The sequence below is a fragment of the Choloepus didactylus genome, chromosome 5 (assembly GCF_015220235.1).
Source record: "Choloepus didactylus isolate mChoDid1 chromosome 5, mChoDid1.pri, whole genome shotgun sequence".
Taxonomy (NCBI): Eukaryota; Metazoa; Chordata; class Mammalia; order Pilosa; family Megalonychidae; genus Choloepus; species Choloepus didactylus.
In genome coordinates, this window is record NC_051311.1 from 138048271 (window position 1) to 138065704 (window position 17434).

Sequence of the window (17434 nt, forward strand, 5' to 3'; positions counted from 1 at the left end):
CTACCAAGAGAAAAGCATGCCCCCTAGTAGCGGCTCCCCCTCCAGCCTGGGCCCCAGAATGAACACACTGTGGAGCAGCTTAAGCTGAACCTGCGGCCGGTTTGCTGACAAGCAGCTTGAAACAAAGACACTCAGCTGGGCCTAGCCTTCAACCAAACCACAGTCAACCAGCAGACCAGAAGCACTTGCTGATGAAAGCCATTGAGTTTAGGGACCTTTTGTTATGCTGCATTATTGCATCAAGAGCTGACTAACACAAGATAATGTTATATTATTTGGGAAGGCTAAACTACCTGTACAAATACATGTATCTCTGAATCGGTCACACGCTGTCATTTTTCCCTTAAATTTTAACTGAACAGGCATCATGTCACCTAAAACACACCAATCTCAACTACCCGAACAAAGATGCTGATAGGTTAGAATAGAGAGCAGGTTCATATATCCTCAGTAAAACAACAGCTCATTTGACAGTAAAATATTTATGCTAACATCTTATCCTAAGAGGCAGAAGCAGAAAGAAAAGCAGTATGTATTTTTTTCGTGGAAGAATTACATAAAATATTACCTTTCAGAATTAAAAAAAGGTACTGCGATAGTGAAATAACATCTTCGGGCTCAGGGTCTACACAATCTCCCTCAATAATTTTTATGTCCTTCTGTCAATATGTTTTAAGTTAATAATTTCAAGACTGCTGTCGCCTAGCTTTCTCCTTCCCACTATACCTCCACACCCAGCCCCACCCCATCACATTTCTGTCAACACTCATATCCACTAAAATCAATGCAGAACTTAACAAAGCTACTGAAGACAATTTTAAAAGAAGTCTACAAGTCCCCAGAATTTGGTAACTACACCAAACATTATTGTTTAATACATCATGATTATAGCTAATCCTATTTTTCAACACCACTCCAAAATAAAATAGCAAACATGAAGATGAATTATATTCGTCAAGATTTTTGTTTCAATATAGATTTCAATAAAGAAATAAGGCATTTAGGATTAAAAAAAAAAAACAAAACTAAAGTAAACTAGACTTAAAAAGAGATCTAGAGTGCCAGTTAGGCTATCCCAGATCCCTGCAGGGCTTTGAGGATGGTAATGAGGTCCTTGAACTACTTAAATGCTTCCAACAGCATAGTGGAAATCATAACCATGGACTGATTTCAGCCCTGAATGGCTAACAACACAGGCCTACCTGTGTTTGCCCTGACACCTCTCCTATCCCATCCCCTACTACTCTCCTCCTCACTCCCTCTGCCCCAGTCACACGGGCCTCCATTCTCTTCAAACCACACCACACACTTTTCTGTCTCAGGATCTTTGAATGGCTCAGTGACTCCCCTGCTTCATTCAGGTCCCTCCAGCTCCAGAGGCCTCCCTTACCAAGAGACCTTCCCAGACCAACTTTTCTCAAATAGGTCTCAACCTCTGTCTCCTGACAGGCTCTATTTTTTTGTCACAGTTTTATGACTATTTGAATGTATCTTACATATTTGCGTTTTGTCTGCCTCTCTCATGAGCACAGGGACTTTAAATGTGGAATTCACCACTATATCCCCATCTCCTACATTGTGCCTGCAGAGACAGCACTCAATAAATATTTACTAAATACATAAATTGGGAATTTGAGATGTTACATGAAAATAGGAAAAACAAAGCATTTAAGTACTTAACAAATGAGCTTGCTTGGTAGACAAAATCTTTCAAGATATTGCACCCACAGGGAGGGAGAAAGAAAATAAGTAATGGGGCCTTTATTTAGTTGGAAACCATTTTCTTATTTAACTACTGGGAAGTCACACAAGCTGAGGCCAGCTGCTTAACTGTATCACATCCCAGAACACTCTTTAAAGGGGAAAACTAATGACAATATATACTTTAGGATTGAAAATGGTTTCAAGTGATGTTGTCAAATATCATGATGAAATAAAGTACTTTAAATATACTCCACAATCAGTAAACAATTCAACTATCGCCACTCAAGCTTCTAAAACAAGGCCTATCTCAGCGCTTTCCTGAGAAGCTTCCAGCATGTGAGTACGTGACATTTCAAGGACTATTATTAAAGAGATGCACAGCCATTTAAAGAAGAGGGCATGGCATTTTGTTAGAGTCCTATAGTCATGTTCTTGGATTTCTTCACAAAAGCCCTACAAATCGTTTCACATGATTCACAGTAAACATTTACAAACAATACATATAAAACCATCTTTTCTTTTCCATTGCTATGTTGTTGCAACATGAAAAATTATGTTCAGTAAACTTCTCTAGACTCTTGAAATGCCTTTTCTCCTAAATAGAAAATTGTATTTATCGAATATGGAAGTCATTTTTCTAATCACATGATCTAACATCTCCAAAACTTAAATCTGGATAAACAATACTAAATTAAGGCTGGTATATTTTGAAACAGCAAGAATTTCTGTGTGGAATGTTTTAACAGCTCATGGATTCCTATAACCACTCAGTATGACTTATACAAACACAAACCAAAACTCTTCCAGAGAAATTGAATTTCACCAAATATCTCAAAGTAAAAATGCCTAACAAAAAATACCTATATAAGTATATTTTGTTTCCTTTCATTTCATTAAGAAAATGTAAAGAAGTTAGAAGACTCTAAGGAGTGTGGCTTTGGGAGCATCATGTTGGATGCAAAAAATGGCACACTCATATCAGAATTAACATTTATTGAATGCTTCCTGGTTACTAGGCCCTTTATATGCATGTTTCCATTTAATTCTCATATCGGCTCTCTGAGAGAAGTACTATCACTATTCCTACTGACAGAAGTTGAAGCCTGGAGAAGTTAAATAACTTGGCCAGGATCACACAGCAGGTGGGACTCCAGAGGCAGCACACCCAACCACTCAACAGTGAAGCCCCCAGCAAAACTTCCTGCAGGGGCAACTAAGGCAACAAGTTGCAGGAGAGCTTTCTTTTCTTCGGAATTCACCAGACTTCCAACAGCTAACACTTTTTTCATGGCTCAGCATGTGCACTGTTCAAACAGTAATATATGTAGACTCTCATAAAACCTGGAGGTATGTACTATCATTCCCATTTTAGAGATGAAGAAAATGAGGCATGGAGAGGTTATATAACTTGACATAAGGCGCTAAGCCAGGATTCCCAGTGAGGCAAGCTGGTTCCAGCAACCACAAACTGTACTGCTGTTCCCTTAACTCCCCTTTGGCCAAGCACCGTGCTCACCCATGACTTTAAATCACCTCGTCTGCCTCATCTACAGAATTAGCGAATGGTCTAGATCATCTCCAAGGTCCCTTCTCATTTTTAAATGATAAGATGTTCAATTCACCAGCAAAATGTTATTTTTTTCTTGCCCTGACGAAAATACTCAAAAGAGAGTTTTGAGGCAGTCCTGCTTTATTCCCAGAGGGAAATGCAACTGAAAATGATCTTAATACTCTTTTAGGGATTAAAGCTCAACTTTTTAGGATTTGGTGTAAAAGAAAAATTTTTAATCACAAACTTCATATCACAAAAAGTTAGCCATTTCATCGAGAGCAATGGAAATGAAAAAAAACAAAAACAACCATAAGCTACTATTCTTTCTATTACGTATTCTGTAGTTTGCATAGCTTCTTTGCTCGGAATAATGGTCTAAAGTTTATTCTGCATAATCACCATTCATATGTGCTTCACTGAAGCACATGACCTACCATGAATTTATTTTATTAAATACAGGGATTCAGTGGGTGGAGTAATTGTCTTGCACGTGTTTTCAAAGCATTTGTATTAGTTGCCAACATTTAAAAATAGATTTCACATAAAAATCTTAATTTCTAGCTTCTCTCTCTCAAATAATAGTAGCAGTAATAATAATAATAATAATCATAATCATCATCATCATCATAAAGGACAAGCAACAGCTAGCCTGTGCCCCAACATGGAAGTGCTGGGCTAGAGCCAAGTAGCTAATACCCTTTAGAAGCAAAGCAAGTGCTCTCCAGTTTGCTAGAGTTTGCCACCACCCTCAATTACATACGGGACTTGGTCACTTCACTCACACATTGTGTCCTAAAGGCGTTTGAGTTTGAGACCCCTGGGCCACAAGCTCCCCAGTTTGAGCATTTCTGCTCTAACTATATATACCTGGAATAGTATCACATCTTCAAACTTCCTCTGTATCAAATGCCTGCCTCCAGCAAACTATGCCTATAGGACTAAAACCCCAAAAGGTCACACCTCTTTAAAAGTCTGATTCCTTTTTAAAAAGCTACAACCTTCACAATGCTAGTTATTTCATTAGTGTAAATCAATGGGTTGCCAACCCTGACAACACATCAGAATTGACTGTAAAACCAGACCACCCCAGGTCAACTGCATCAGAAATTCTGGCGGTGGAGTCTGGGCATCCTTTTTTTTTCCAGGGTGAACCAAGTGATTCTGAAGGCAACCAGTGTTGAAAACTACTAGTGTAAATGCTACTGAAATACAGGGTGTGGCTTGCAAACCAAGAAGACTGATTTCCACAAGCCAGAGATGAGGATCATATTCATTAATATACAATATACGTTAGATAAATGCTTAAGATGCCAACATCTCAGGGACTGACAAAATATTATTTTTTGGTCTTATACCTGAAATGAAGCACACATATAACCTAACATCTCCTGATCAAATTTTCTGTCCGATGTTTGTGTATTTTAACAGCAAATATTTTGGTGTGGGCCCCTAAAAGTGCTGAAGTGAAGCCAAAATATAAAAGGGAGTTTCCAACCCAGGCAGACTATTGAGACACATTAGTTTAAGTCACACATTTGGTTGAGTTGGTGCCAAACTCCAGATGTCTAGTGTCAGAAACGTCTCATCAAGAGATCTACTCAGCATATCTCTAAAATTTAAACTATCTACAGATTTTTTGGGGCCTATGAAACACCTGTGTGGCCCACCTGAGTCCTGAATAAGTGTTTTAGTCCACAGTGCACCAGGCTGTCAGATTCCTAAGTGAGGTAAAGTTAGCCCCAACCCTTATGAATCTAGACCGAAGAAAAGAAAACACAAGGAAACAAGAGAGGCCTAGGAAAAGTTAAGCTGGAACTTTTGAGGGAAAGACTTTCCATAACATAATTTTTTTGAGCTTACAAAAAACTTCAAGGAATCCATTTCCTACATTTGATGCTTAATACCTGAGGAAGCATGCAGATAATTTTTGTTTATTTATGTTTACTACCATGGTGTACAGTTCCTTATTTTTGCTGTTACTTATGTCATTATGACATATATTGAGAATCATACAGCTAAATTAGCCTTTGAGAGGGTTCTACTGAATGAGTTAGGTAAGAAAAAGGGTGCCTCTATCTTAAACCCATTCACAGTCTGGTGATGGAGTGACATGACCAGAAGAGTGCCTTCTCTCTATGGATGCCACCAGTGAAGTGTCCCGCAGGGAGGGTGCCAACATATGCTGAGAGCAATCTGCAGTTCAGTTCTTAATTCAGTGTTCGTTGCTGGGTCCCATTATGGATCTTTGATTCAAACAAATTGTGAAAATAAAGTACAGGAACACAAAGAGATTATTTTAATTTTGAGATTCTAAAGTAAAAGAGAAGTTTATGTGTGTGCACATTGTTAGGTTTTGTCAAGAGCCCCTAACCCCCACATATATAAATCTCAGTGAGGTAGAGAAAACTGATTGGCACCTTTAGACAATTCAGGAATTATAACCATTTTAGAATTGCCAAAGTATTGTTTCATTGCCATTACTGTGATGAAGGGATGCTCACAGACCTCCCCACCTATGTAAACATTTTCTTCAAAAGCCTTCAAACATTTCTATGAGGAGGAAGGCAACAAAATATTTTCCAACCATCTAAATTGCTCCCATTGGAAATCAATCCTTTAAGTATTTAAGAAACTTGGGTAAACAAGAGCCTTTTATTAAAATGCAAACATTTTGTAATGGGTCACACCTGAGGCTATAAGGACCAAGTACTAAGGTATTTGGGACACCCACGAGCAAAGCCCACCTGCGTTCCACTGTGTGTGTTACTGACTGTGTGCTTTTAGCTGGTTATCTGGACTGTGTCCTGGTTTCCTCCTGAGTCGAACAGCACTAACACTGTGCTCTTCCAGTTAGGCAAATGCATAGAGAGCAACTAGACAGTGCCTGACATGTCGGTAACAGGCACTTAATAAACAGTAGCTATTGTTACTATTTTATACAAATAACATGACCATCAGAGCTGCCCAAATTGGAAACGCTCAAAGTTAAAAATCAGGGTTCAAAATCTAGTTCTATCCAGTTTCCAAGTCCAAGCTTCTCCCTCCCCCTGACCACAACCTCCTTTATACCAAACACCGCTAGCAAAGAAGATGTGGCAGGAAGCAAGAAAGATTTTTGTCCTGGTTCTGCTTAGGCACTGTAATGTTTTAGGCAACTAGACATAGTAGGTAAGGCAAGAAATAATTCAACTAAGCTTCAAAATGTACTCACCTTGAAACAGGACTAAGAAAGTTCTATTCCCAATTCTGAAAATAAAGAAATCAATTTTCTTTTCAATTCTCTTTAAAAAGAAACCAATGTCTTCTTCAAATTTCCCCAATACAAACTAAAATCTGGGCTTACTGCGTGGCTAGTACTTGCGTGTACACCATAAACATATACATATAAGCACATAAAGGGATGTACCCCTCCTATTTATATGTGCACACCTTTAGAGAAGACTAGTTTCAAAGATGTGCTTTTCATAGCCCAAAGTACTTCTTGATTTTTATTTTCATTTCATTTCTGAAAACACTTCTTGAGGAAGTGGACAGGGAGGTGACCAAGACCCTGCCCTCAAAGAATGAGTGGAGTCTCAGGGACAGGCCCGGTGCAGGGGTGGTTACCACACCATCTGGTACACGCTTACCCTGGCAGGGAGGAGGGAGGTGCAGGATGAGGAGGGAAGGATCAATTAAAAATGATAATATTTACTGAGGTAGAAGAGGCTTTCAGTCCTGAAGGAAACTATTTCTATGCTACGAACTTACCAAAATAAACAAATACTCTAGTTCACAGTTACTTAGATAGGGCATTTAACCAATACAGTAGCATATTCAATTCCAAATTGGAAGGCAGTGCTTCTAGGAAGAAGGTAATGCTTCCTTCTTGGGTTGCTATGAAAATGAGTCAGATACTGTGAGATAGCACGTCTTCCACACATAGTAATGGCTCCCTAACTGGTATCAAAGAGTGGACCAAGTTTTGTGGGGTCTACAGCTTTGAGGCTCTCTTTATGAAAAAATTCAACCTTATAAATACAAAATGCTCAGGGAAGTGATTATTTATTTAGATTGAGGAATCACAACAAAATACAAAATTTAGATAGCTGACAATACCAAAACATCACAAAATCCAGAAAAAGAACCCAGTATATGTATTAACCACCTGACACACTGCTATAAATACTTCTTTAGGGCTACCTACTTTTTGATCACTTCTCATATGACAATTTAATATTAATATTTTCTACAGGCTGAAAAGATAAATCAATCTTTTTTTCAAGACTGGGTGATCAAAATTTATTTTTAATGATTGAAATTCAGAAAAGTTACTTTCAGCCCATAACTCTTCATTGGTAATGTCATATACATTTTTAGGATTGTCGTCCAATTTGTAAACACCCCTAACACTTTCTTTCACATATGAACCATAAGAATTCAAGGCACTTCAAGTTTTCTTGTGTATTAACTAAACTTAAATATACTTTGTATTGATGACACTCTTAACCAGTTTGCTATCAATATTTTTGGTGTTAGCGTATACGTTCATGTCAAATTAGCAAGAAGCTTAAACACAGAATTCCCAAAAAAAAAAGAAAAAAAAAATCAACCATGGTGCATTTATAATTATATATTTACATTATTGAATATATTTCTAATAGAACTTCCATTTTGACTACACTTAGATAAGAAAGGACTCCTCCACTTTCAATTTTACACACCTAACAAATCAGAATTTTCCACAGACTAGCTTCTGTCTCTATATATTTCAAAGAATATTCCCTGGAAGATGCCATAATACATAATCATGCTGCAAAACGACCTCTGACCCCGAACCTTTGTGTAAGGGCCACAGGTGACTTGGTGCAGTGGACAGTGCTCCTGGGAAGCCACTAGAATGGCTAGCAAAATGCAACTCAATGCAGAGATGACTGTGAACTATATAAACACATCCCACTAAACCCAAACTAAATGTCTCTCCAATTCAACTTCCCCTTAGCTATATTTCAAATATACACTCAATTTCAATGCCAGCAAACTCAAGAAAAAATGTTAGAGGAAAAGTCAGAGTGGAAAAGGAAAATGTTAACTGATTACCATTTAAATACCTTACTTTTGCAAATTTTATAACAAATGATCCCGTGAATGCACTGTGGCATATACTGTTACCGCTCCTCCAGGGCTTTGGAAAGGGCTGGGCAGGGCCCTAGCAGTGCATGAAAAATGGTACTAAATGTGAGGGGCCCTGAGGCTTGAACTTCATTAGCATCCCAATAAATCTGCCTCTGTGGTCCCTATTATTATTCATCATTTATCTCAGTCTGTACATGTCTGGTCTCCCCAAATACATTGAAACTCCTTGGAGACAGGAAATCTTACACCTATTTGTATCCTATGTACTGGTATATAAGAAAAATTCAAAAATGTATGTGGTAAAAAAAAAAATGAAAACAAAAAAATGTGTGTCCAACACACACTTGGATAAAGGGTGTGTGCCTGTGTGTGCATGTAGAATATAAATATGTATATATGTGTATATATATATATATATACACATTTGTGTATATAGACACATATGTATATATAAATATACATACAGTCGATTTTCATTATCCGTGGATTCCATATTTGCAAATTCACCTATTGCTAAAATTTATTTGCAACCCCCAAATCAATACTCACCATGCTTTCATAGTCATTCACAGATATGCACAGGGGTGACAACAACTCTGAGCTGCCCAATACCCATGTTACCAGTTTAAGTCGAACAAGGTGACACTCTGCTTTCTTGTTTCAACTCCCATATTACAAACATGTGTCTTTATTGTGGTATACTTAGTGCCAAGATTTTCACATTTTTGTGCTTTTTTCTTGATGATTTCCCTGTTTAAAATGGCCTCTAAGCTTTGTGCTGAAGTGCTATTTAGTGCTCCTAAGCACAAGAAGGCTGTGATGTGCCTTATGGAGAAAATATGTATGTTAGATAAGCTTCATTCAGGTATGAGTTATAGTGCTGTTGACCATTAAGAATCCAATGTTAATGAATCATCAATATATATTAAATGAGGTCTTTAAACAGAAAAACACATAAAACAAGGTTATGTATTAATCAGTTAGTTGAAGATTCCAGAGGCTCACAGGAACCTAACCGTGTATTTGAATATTTGCTAATTCAATGTTTGCAGCAACTTTATAGAACATAATCACCAGGAATGACAAGAATCGACTGCATAAACATACATACATATATACATATATGCATATACATACATATACATATATGTGATAGGTGTACATGTCAGGGTATGTTTATGAAACTAAAGAAAGAGTAAGTTCACAGTGTTATTAACATCGTTCAAGACCTGTCCCCTCAAGGAGATCTATCCCAGGATAAAAGTCACGATGTAGTCTGGCTGACAATGAACATGCTTTCTTTAGGAAGCTAATGGCTAAGCCAGGCAAGGGAACTATCAACGTTCTCTGGTGCTGGGCAGTGGGTCTGTAGTTAGTGATCCAAGAAGAGTCACTTTGAGACAAAATCATTGGGAAGTCTTCATCCATAAGGAGAAAATCCATTAATCTGGTCTCTGTTTGTGGCTGGGCTTTAAAATAATAGGTGAAATAATAGGCGGAAACATTCCAGTTTTATTGCATGAGGAAAATACAGAACTACAAGATGACTTGCATTCTAAATTTTCTTTAAACTGATATAGCATATTAAATGAAAGGCATTTTTTAAACAAACATATAATAAATTTACGACATGTACAGTTCCTGATATTCAGATTCTGCAGGAACATTTACTACTTGACACTTCAGCCAAGTCAATATGGAACAAATCCATTACCCAGCTCATGAAACAATTTTGTATATATGCAACCCAGTAAGTGCCCAGGACATTGTCTGTACCACCAAGATCTAAGGGCAGTTGGTAAGGATGGGGTGGAAGAGAAACATAAGGAAATGTGAGGTGCAGTTCCTGTCCCAGAGGCAAAAGTTAAAAAAAAAAAAAAAAAAAGGATTTTTAAAGGGTTTCAGTAGCATTTTCTCACATCTCTTAGACCTCACTCTAAAACACAAGGCCTCTGGCTTCAAAAAGTCCTAGGAAACCCCTCTCATCAAGTGTCACCAGCCTGCTTCAGCCTCAAGGCTTTCTCCCTGTCATCAAGGGGTTTTCTGAAAACAGCTGTCAGTTTGCATTTCTGTAACTGTCAAGGTGGGAGACATTTCCAAAATATACATGTTCTTAAGGAAACCATTTTCCAAAGAATATGGGGCTTTTGTCAACCCAGTCGGTTGCAGGCAGTTTTTCTGCATGTACATTTCAGTCACACATCAGAAAACATGTACACCAAGGGAAACAACTGGAAGCTTGTGAAACTTATGAGAGAGTGTTCACTACAAATATTTTATAGCGTGATCTGACTGTCTACAGGCGAGAAACGGGCAAACAGAAAAACTACCGAAGACAGTGTTTCAGGGACTGCTGTGAAATTTCAGATTTAGGGTTCTCCTACACTGTGTATGTATGGGGTATGTGGTATGTTTGTGTGTGTGGTATATGTGTGTGAAGGCATGAATATGTGTGCATTTAAAACTCCCCTGGCTTTGTACCTAGAACCTTCTCCTGAACCATGGAAAGGCTTAACAGGGGGATCCTGCCTCCAAGCCACAGGGTGTAGGCAGAGAGCTGGGCTGGCAGTGACAAGCCTTTCATTCATTCAGTCAGTCAGTCATTCCTTCTGCCCACAGGAAATGCCCTCAGTGGAAGGTGCCAATAGATCCAAGCACAGTGGCTGTTTTTTTAAGTCCTGGGTTTTTTTCAAATAAATAGAGGCCGCAAAGAAAGGCCATGTTGGAAACCTCTGGTCTTGACACCATTTTCTCAGTCCACAGTGGCAAGAGTCTCTGCCAGCATTTAAAGTGCCTCTGGCCACAAAGAAGAAAAAGTGGTCAGAGGCGGCAACCCCAATGCTGGACTTTTGAGGGGTCTCCTGCTTCCCATTCTCAATCTGTCCCAGGAAGGGCCTGACAATTTGACACGGTTGTAAAATGCCCTAACCAGCACCATGACTAGGTGGATACAAGCCACATTATGTTTACCTCTAATGTAGACTTTCATAGTAATATTACAAACATACTTATTTAGTTAATACATAAAATGGCAAGAAACTGGATGACACAGATAATTTAATACTGTAGATGAAAGCATACCTCAGCTCATTTAATCCCCATTAACCACTCAGTGAGGCAGATGTTGTTATTATCCCGCTTATACAGAGAAGGAAACCAAGGCACAATGTGGTTAAGTAATTTGCCCATGGTCACATGGCTGGCAGATGGCAGGGGTATGTTCAAACTCAAGCAAGCTGGGTCCACTATGCTGCCTCTCAAATGACCGTTATTCAGAGTTGCTTTCCAAAGGAGACCAAACGTGGGGGCAGGACACCACCTAGTTCTTCCCCAGTTTGGCAGTTTGGCAGAGACCCATCTCTGCATACCTGTCTTCAAATCCCAACTCACACTTACCAGTCATGGAAACTTAGACAAGTTACTTAACCTTTCTGGGCCTCAGTTTGCTGCCTGTACAATGGGAATAAAGACCTACTATATATTGTACAACCTATCTATTTAGTATACTATGATGCTTCTTTGAGAAGATATTAAAAATGGCTAAATGAATTGGGAAGAAAAGCAGACATTTACTAAATCATCATTGGAATCAAAGTGTAAAGAGTAAGCCTTATTGATTGTAACTACCTTATTTTTCTTTCCAGAAGCTTACAACTTCATTAATTAGATGCTTTATAAAACTACCCTATGAAATGAAGAAGCATGGATTTATTACCTAGGTTTTGGAGATGAGGAAACTAACAAAAAGTGGAGACTCCCAAGAACTTGCTGACAATTGGGACCAAGAACCACTAAATCACAGCTACTGCAAGCCACTATTAGTGAACAAGACTCCATCACTCAAGAGGGACCCCTGTGGAAAATCTGAATCAACACTAGCAAGCTGAGGCTCCTAAAATCTGGGGAAAGTTCTATATGACCTGCTAGTTCAGCACTATCACAAACATGGATGAGAATAAAAAAATTGGGTCAGATTCCCGGAGAGCAATATGGCCTGTGTTTCAAATCAAGAGGCAAGGTCTTGTTTTGGGGCCTTTGCACTGTCTGTTCCCTCTGCCTGGAATGCACTGCTCCCTACATGACTAATTCCCTCACCTCTTCACGGTTTGGCTCATATGTTAGCTTCTCAATGAGGCCTATCCTGACCAATCTATTTAAAATTCCAACATTCCATCCCCCCCAACCCTCTTACCCTGCTCTATTCTTTTCCATAGCACTAACCACCCTACAATATACTAGATAATATACTTTTTATGCTTACTGGTTACTGTCTAGTTCCCTCCACTAGAATATAAGTTCCTCAAAGGCTGAGATCTCTGTTTTGTTTACCAATAAATGCCAAGTACCTAGAACAATGCCTGGCACAAAGCAGGTGCTCAATATATACTGTTACATAAATTCAAAAAGCAGAGGTGCTTTTACAAATATATCAAATAATCAACCAGGTATATATGATTCAAGTTGTCTTCATGAGATCAAAAGCCAAATGGTTTCATAGCATTGGGATGTGGGGACACAGCAAGCATTTCATGAGTCTGTGACATGTTCAGCAGTGCTAAATTTAGTGCTCTCGGTGTGCCTGTGATTCCTAGCTACTGCTTTAATCTAGGATGTGTATGTCAGGAGTGCTCCTATAACCTCAAGTATCTATTCACTGTAAGAAGCAAGCAAATCCTGATCAATTTTTCCCGTCTCCAGGAAACAGCCAGGGCTACAAATGAACTGATAGTGAACTGATGGAGAAGTACTTCACAGTGCGGGGTTTCTAGGCAATTTAAACAGAGGAGGGTTTTACTTGTATATTCAGGTTCAGACAGATGCTCTAGCACTGGGCAAGCAGTACAATGCAAGGAAGAAAACTGGCAAACAGGCACAGAACTCTTCCAAGAGGAAAGAAATTAGCTAAAACAGAGGACAGGGAAAATCACTTTTCCTTTGGCTATGAAGCCCCAAACCCTTGCTCCTCATAATAACAGAAAAATGGTTAAAAACAAGCACTAAGTGTCCGTGTACAAGATACCAAGACAATTACCCTAAACTTAATGCACTTAACTCAACAATACCACTATAGTGAAAACTACAGGCCTCGAAAAATCTGTCAAGCAAGAAATACGTCACAGTCCCATAAATCTTTTATTTCATTACTGCTTAAAGATTTTGACTAGTGGTTAAATGATAGTAAGCCGGAAAGTCCCTCAAGATGGAACTATCACCTAAGCATATCTCTAACACTCTTATGATTGCTAAATAACAACATTTTTGAATAAATTAAAGGCAACTTTAATTTAACATCCCTCTCTTAGAAGTCTCTTCATGCATCTTTTTAATGTGGCCCTAGCTAACAAGGACACCCAATCAGTAAGCAATTCATTAAAAACAACCATCTGTTTCCAAAAATTGTAGACCGAACCACAAACAAGAAATACCATATATCAATACATGTATAGAACATTCACTAAATGCTTTGGTTTATAGTAAATTTTCACTGAAGTCTCTTCATTAAAAGTATATTTATATGACAGTATTAATATGGTTGTTTTTAATCTTCCTAAGATTATTTCTTGCTGAATATGGGACCGCCTCTGAAGGTAAGGGGCCTCTCCTCCGCTTAAGCATGTAATAGTTTAAGAAGTCAGACACTTTACCCTGGGAATTTCATCAAGTGTTTGCTCATTTTAACACTTTCATAAATTTTGCTAGTTTCAAACTATTTTCCACCAAACTATAGTAATTTACCCTGCCGTACAGTACACCTAAGCCATAGTTATTGTCAAAAACTTAATTTTTCAATATTTTAATTATTAAAAGAAAAACACTAGCTCTTTGGGGGTGAGATACCATTATTTAAAAGTTGAGTTTTAGAAATTTATGGAACCCTTAATCCTCTTAAAAAAATATGTTCAAACAATACTAAAGATGATTTCTGAAAACATAAAAAAAAAAACCTCTTGTGATTCACCAACAGTTGGTTTTCAAATTATCTAAGATTTAATTCAAGAAGGCTAACTGTCTTTAGCATATTTTAATAAATGTAAATTAGATTTTCTTTTAACCAGCTAGCCAAAGTAGGCAGGCAATGGGGCAAAATTATTACTCACCTCACATAAATTATAGTTTATCCTAAAATAACTGTTAGGGAGAATGGATGGGATATGTATGCAATGGACAGCCTTTCCTAGCTCAGAAAGTATTTATTATTTTCTACATAATATTGGCTGATGAGAAGTAGAGGGAGGAACTTGAACTAAAAAAAATTCTACTGAGACTTTGCATTACTGCATTACTGGAATTTTAGCATTATTTTAAACTAGCCACCATGATAACCTGATTTATCCTTTCAAGCCTTTTCAGTTACGACTATTCAATCATGATATGAATCAGCAAATTTTTACACCATTAAACTTCTTCACCAAAACTCGCCTATCTCTTCAGTCACACCTTTATTAGAAGAGATGGAATAAGCTGTTCCACGGATGTTCTAAAACTTTAAAGTTTCCCAAACCTGGCCAATTAACCGTGAGGATTATGTTTTCAAAGACATTTTGCAGACATTTTCAGTTATGCTTTCCCTTTCCGGATGGCTCATCAAATCCCATTTCAAGCTAGCATTCAATGCTTATTAAGTACCCACTGTGTGCAAAAAGAAAGCATTATATTAAGCAAAGGAACATAAGAGTGCCTGATTGTATTCGTGCATAAATATACAGCAGTCATGATTTACTCTCTTAACTTTGTTGAAACGTGAGCTGCATCCATACGGCTGGATCCATAGCATTCACTTGGATATGACTTTCTGGGGCAATTTACTGGTTCTCAGAATTAGCCCCGTTGGGCCATCTCGCGGCCTTCCAGCCCACACAGGGCAACTGGCAGGCGCAGCCACACCTTCGGCAGGTGGCTGGATCGCCTGGGACAGGTGAGCCCGACCCATCTCCCTTCCCAGGGGCTTCGGACTGGCGTGTGTAAATGTATGCAAAGACTTCTACGAATTAAAAGACTTGTTGAAAGACACAGGCGTACTGGTGTGAAGGGAAACCACCCGCCCCGAGGGGCGACCCACCCCCGCGTCCTCCGCGCCCGGGGTGCTGCGCAGGCCGCCGCCGCGAATCCCTGGGCGCAGCCAACGCCACCTCCGGCCTAGCACCATTTGAAAGGCAAATCGCAGAGCTGAGGCGCATTTAAATGCCCGGTCGTGGGCCCCAGGGAATATCTCTTCGGCGGTGGCGGCTGCAGGGGCCTCCCGAGCAGCTCGGCCCCAGGGCTCTGGGCGCGGCCCACAGGCGCACCCGGAACCTCAGCCCGCAGCTCCCCGGCGTCCGCGCCAGGCCGGGGCAGGGACCGGGCGCCAAGGGTCCACGGCCCAGGTCCGCCAGCTCTGCCGCTGCTGGGGGAGAAGGCAAGAACCCCATCCTCCGCCCGCGGCCGCCAGCGCTGGCCCCCTCCCGACGCACCACACCTAGCAACCGGTGCTGACAGGACGCAGTGGCGGCGGCGGCGGGAGGAGGAAGCGGAATGGCTGCCGCGGTGGAGCCACCCCCGCCCCCCCTCCCCACCTCCCAGCGGCTGCAGCCGCCGCGGAGCCCTGACAGCTCGAGCCGGGGCGGAAGCGGCAGGCGGCGTGCTCTGCCCGCCTCTCGCCGCCTCCGGCGCCTGGGGCCGCTCGGACCACCAGGGCCAACTAACTCCGCGACCCTGCCCAGCGCCCAGCGCCCAGCGCCCGTCCCCGCCGCGCCCTCCGCCCCCCCGCCTCCTTTCCCGGCGCCCGGCCCCGCCACCGCATCTCCCCGCCGCCGGGTCCCTCCTCCCGCCCTCCGGCGTCGCCCCCGCCCCGGCGTACCCCTTACTCCCACCACTTCGCAGGCGGCGCGCACGCCTCTCGGAATCCCCCAAAGCCGGCACCTTGGGGCGCCCGCCCCCTCCCCCACACACGCCCTGCTCCCCGCCCCCTTCGGGCACCTCGCTCCTCCGCATCCCGCCACCCCCTACCCCACGGGCTCGCACACACCCTCCCCGCCCCGCTGCCGCCTCCCTCGCTCTCTGCCACCCCTGGCCATTCTGGGGCTTCTCTCCTGGGCAGGAGTTTCCGAGCGCCGGGCACCCCCGTCCACCCCCGGGCCATTTACCGATGTGGTTGTCCTCGATGTGCTCGATGAGGTCGGCCAGGGTGGGGAAGTGGAGTCCGCAGCCCCCGAATCGGCAGGTATTGGAGAAGAAGGAGGCGGCGGCGATGCCTGTCATGGTGCTACATCGAGAGCCCCCCTGGTGTCGGCTCTGCGAGCGCCGGGCGGGCGGGCAGAGGGAGGGAGGGAGGCAGGGTGGGGTGAAGAGAGGAGGGGCTCGGGGAGGGGGAGAGAGGCGGGGTGAGGGGAGCTGAGAGGACGGGACGGAGGCAGAGGGGGCGAGAGAGATGGAAGGAGAGCGAGCAGAAACCGGGAGGCAGAGGGGAGGCGGCGGCCGCGGCGACGGCGGTGGCGTCGCGAGCGGCAGGGGGAGGGGGTGGGGGTGAGGCCACCGCAGCTGGGAGGAGGGACCTGGGCGCGCGGCAACAGCTGTGCGGCCCCAACCTCTGCTCCCCCGACCGAGGCCTCACCTGGGAGGGCCTGCCACCAACTTTATCTCAGTCTGCCTGCCCTTCACAGTTTGTAGTCCATGTAATTTGTTTGGATCCTCCTTGGTTATGTATATGACATGTAATATATATGTATTAATTACACATACACCCAGCCTTAGGATTCAGGGAGTTTCCCAGGTCCCTCACAGGGACATCTGTTTGCACTTGGCCACCTGTCTAGGTGTGACACTGACATTCACAGGGGAACCAGAAAAGGTAATTGTGTGCACCTTACTTTTTAAACCTCTTTTAAAAAAAAAGCCATATTCTCTGGAGGTTTGAACTAATTGATTTTAATGAAGCTTCCCTCTAGGCCAGAAGAAAATCTAAGCTTTATTTAAATTTCAAAATAGAGTGCTTGGTTGTCAAGTGCGTTTGCCTGTGTTTTACATACTCTCTGCTCCTTTTGGGAAACAAAAACTAAAAAAACACTAAAATCATTTTATTACCCC

General features: G+C 41.7%; 1 protein-coding gene across 1 annotated transcript in view; it reads right to left on the reverse strand.

Moving 5' to 3' along the window:
* JAZF1 (JAZF zinc finger 1) overlaps positions 1–16751 on the reverse strand; it is a 370268-nt gene extending 353517 nt beyond the window's left edge. The window contains exon 1 of the mRNA XM_037836962.1: positions 16495–16751. Coding sequence (XP_037692890.1) covers positions 16495–16609 — 115 coding nt within the window. The 5' untranslated portion in view covers positions 16610–16751. The remainder of the gene's footprint in view (positions 1–16494) is intronic.
* Positions 16752–17434: the final 683 nt, after the last annotated feature.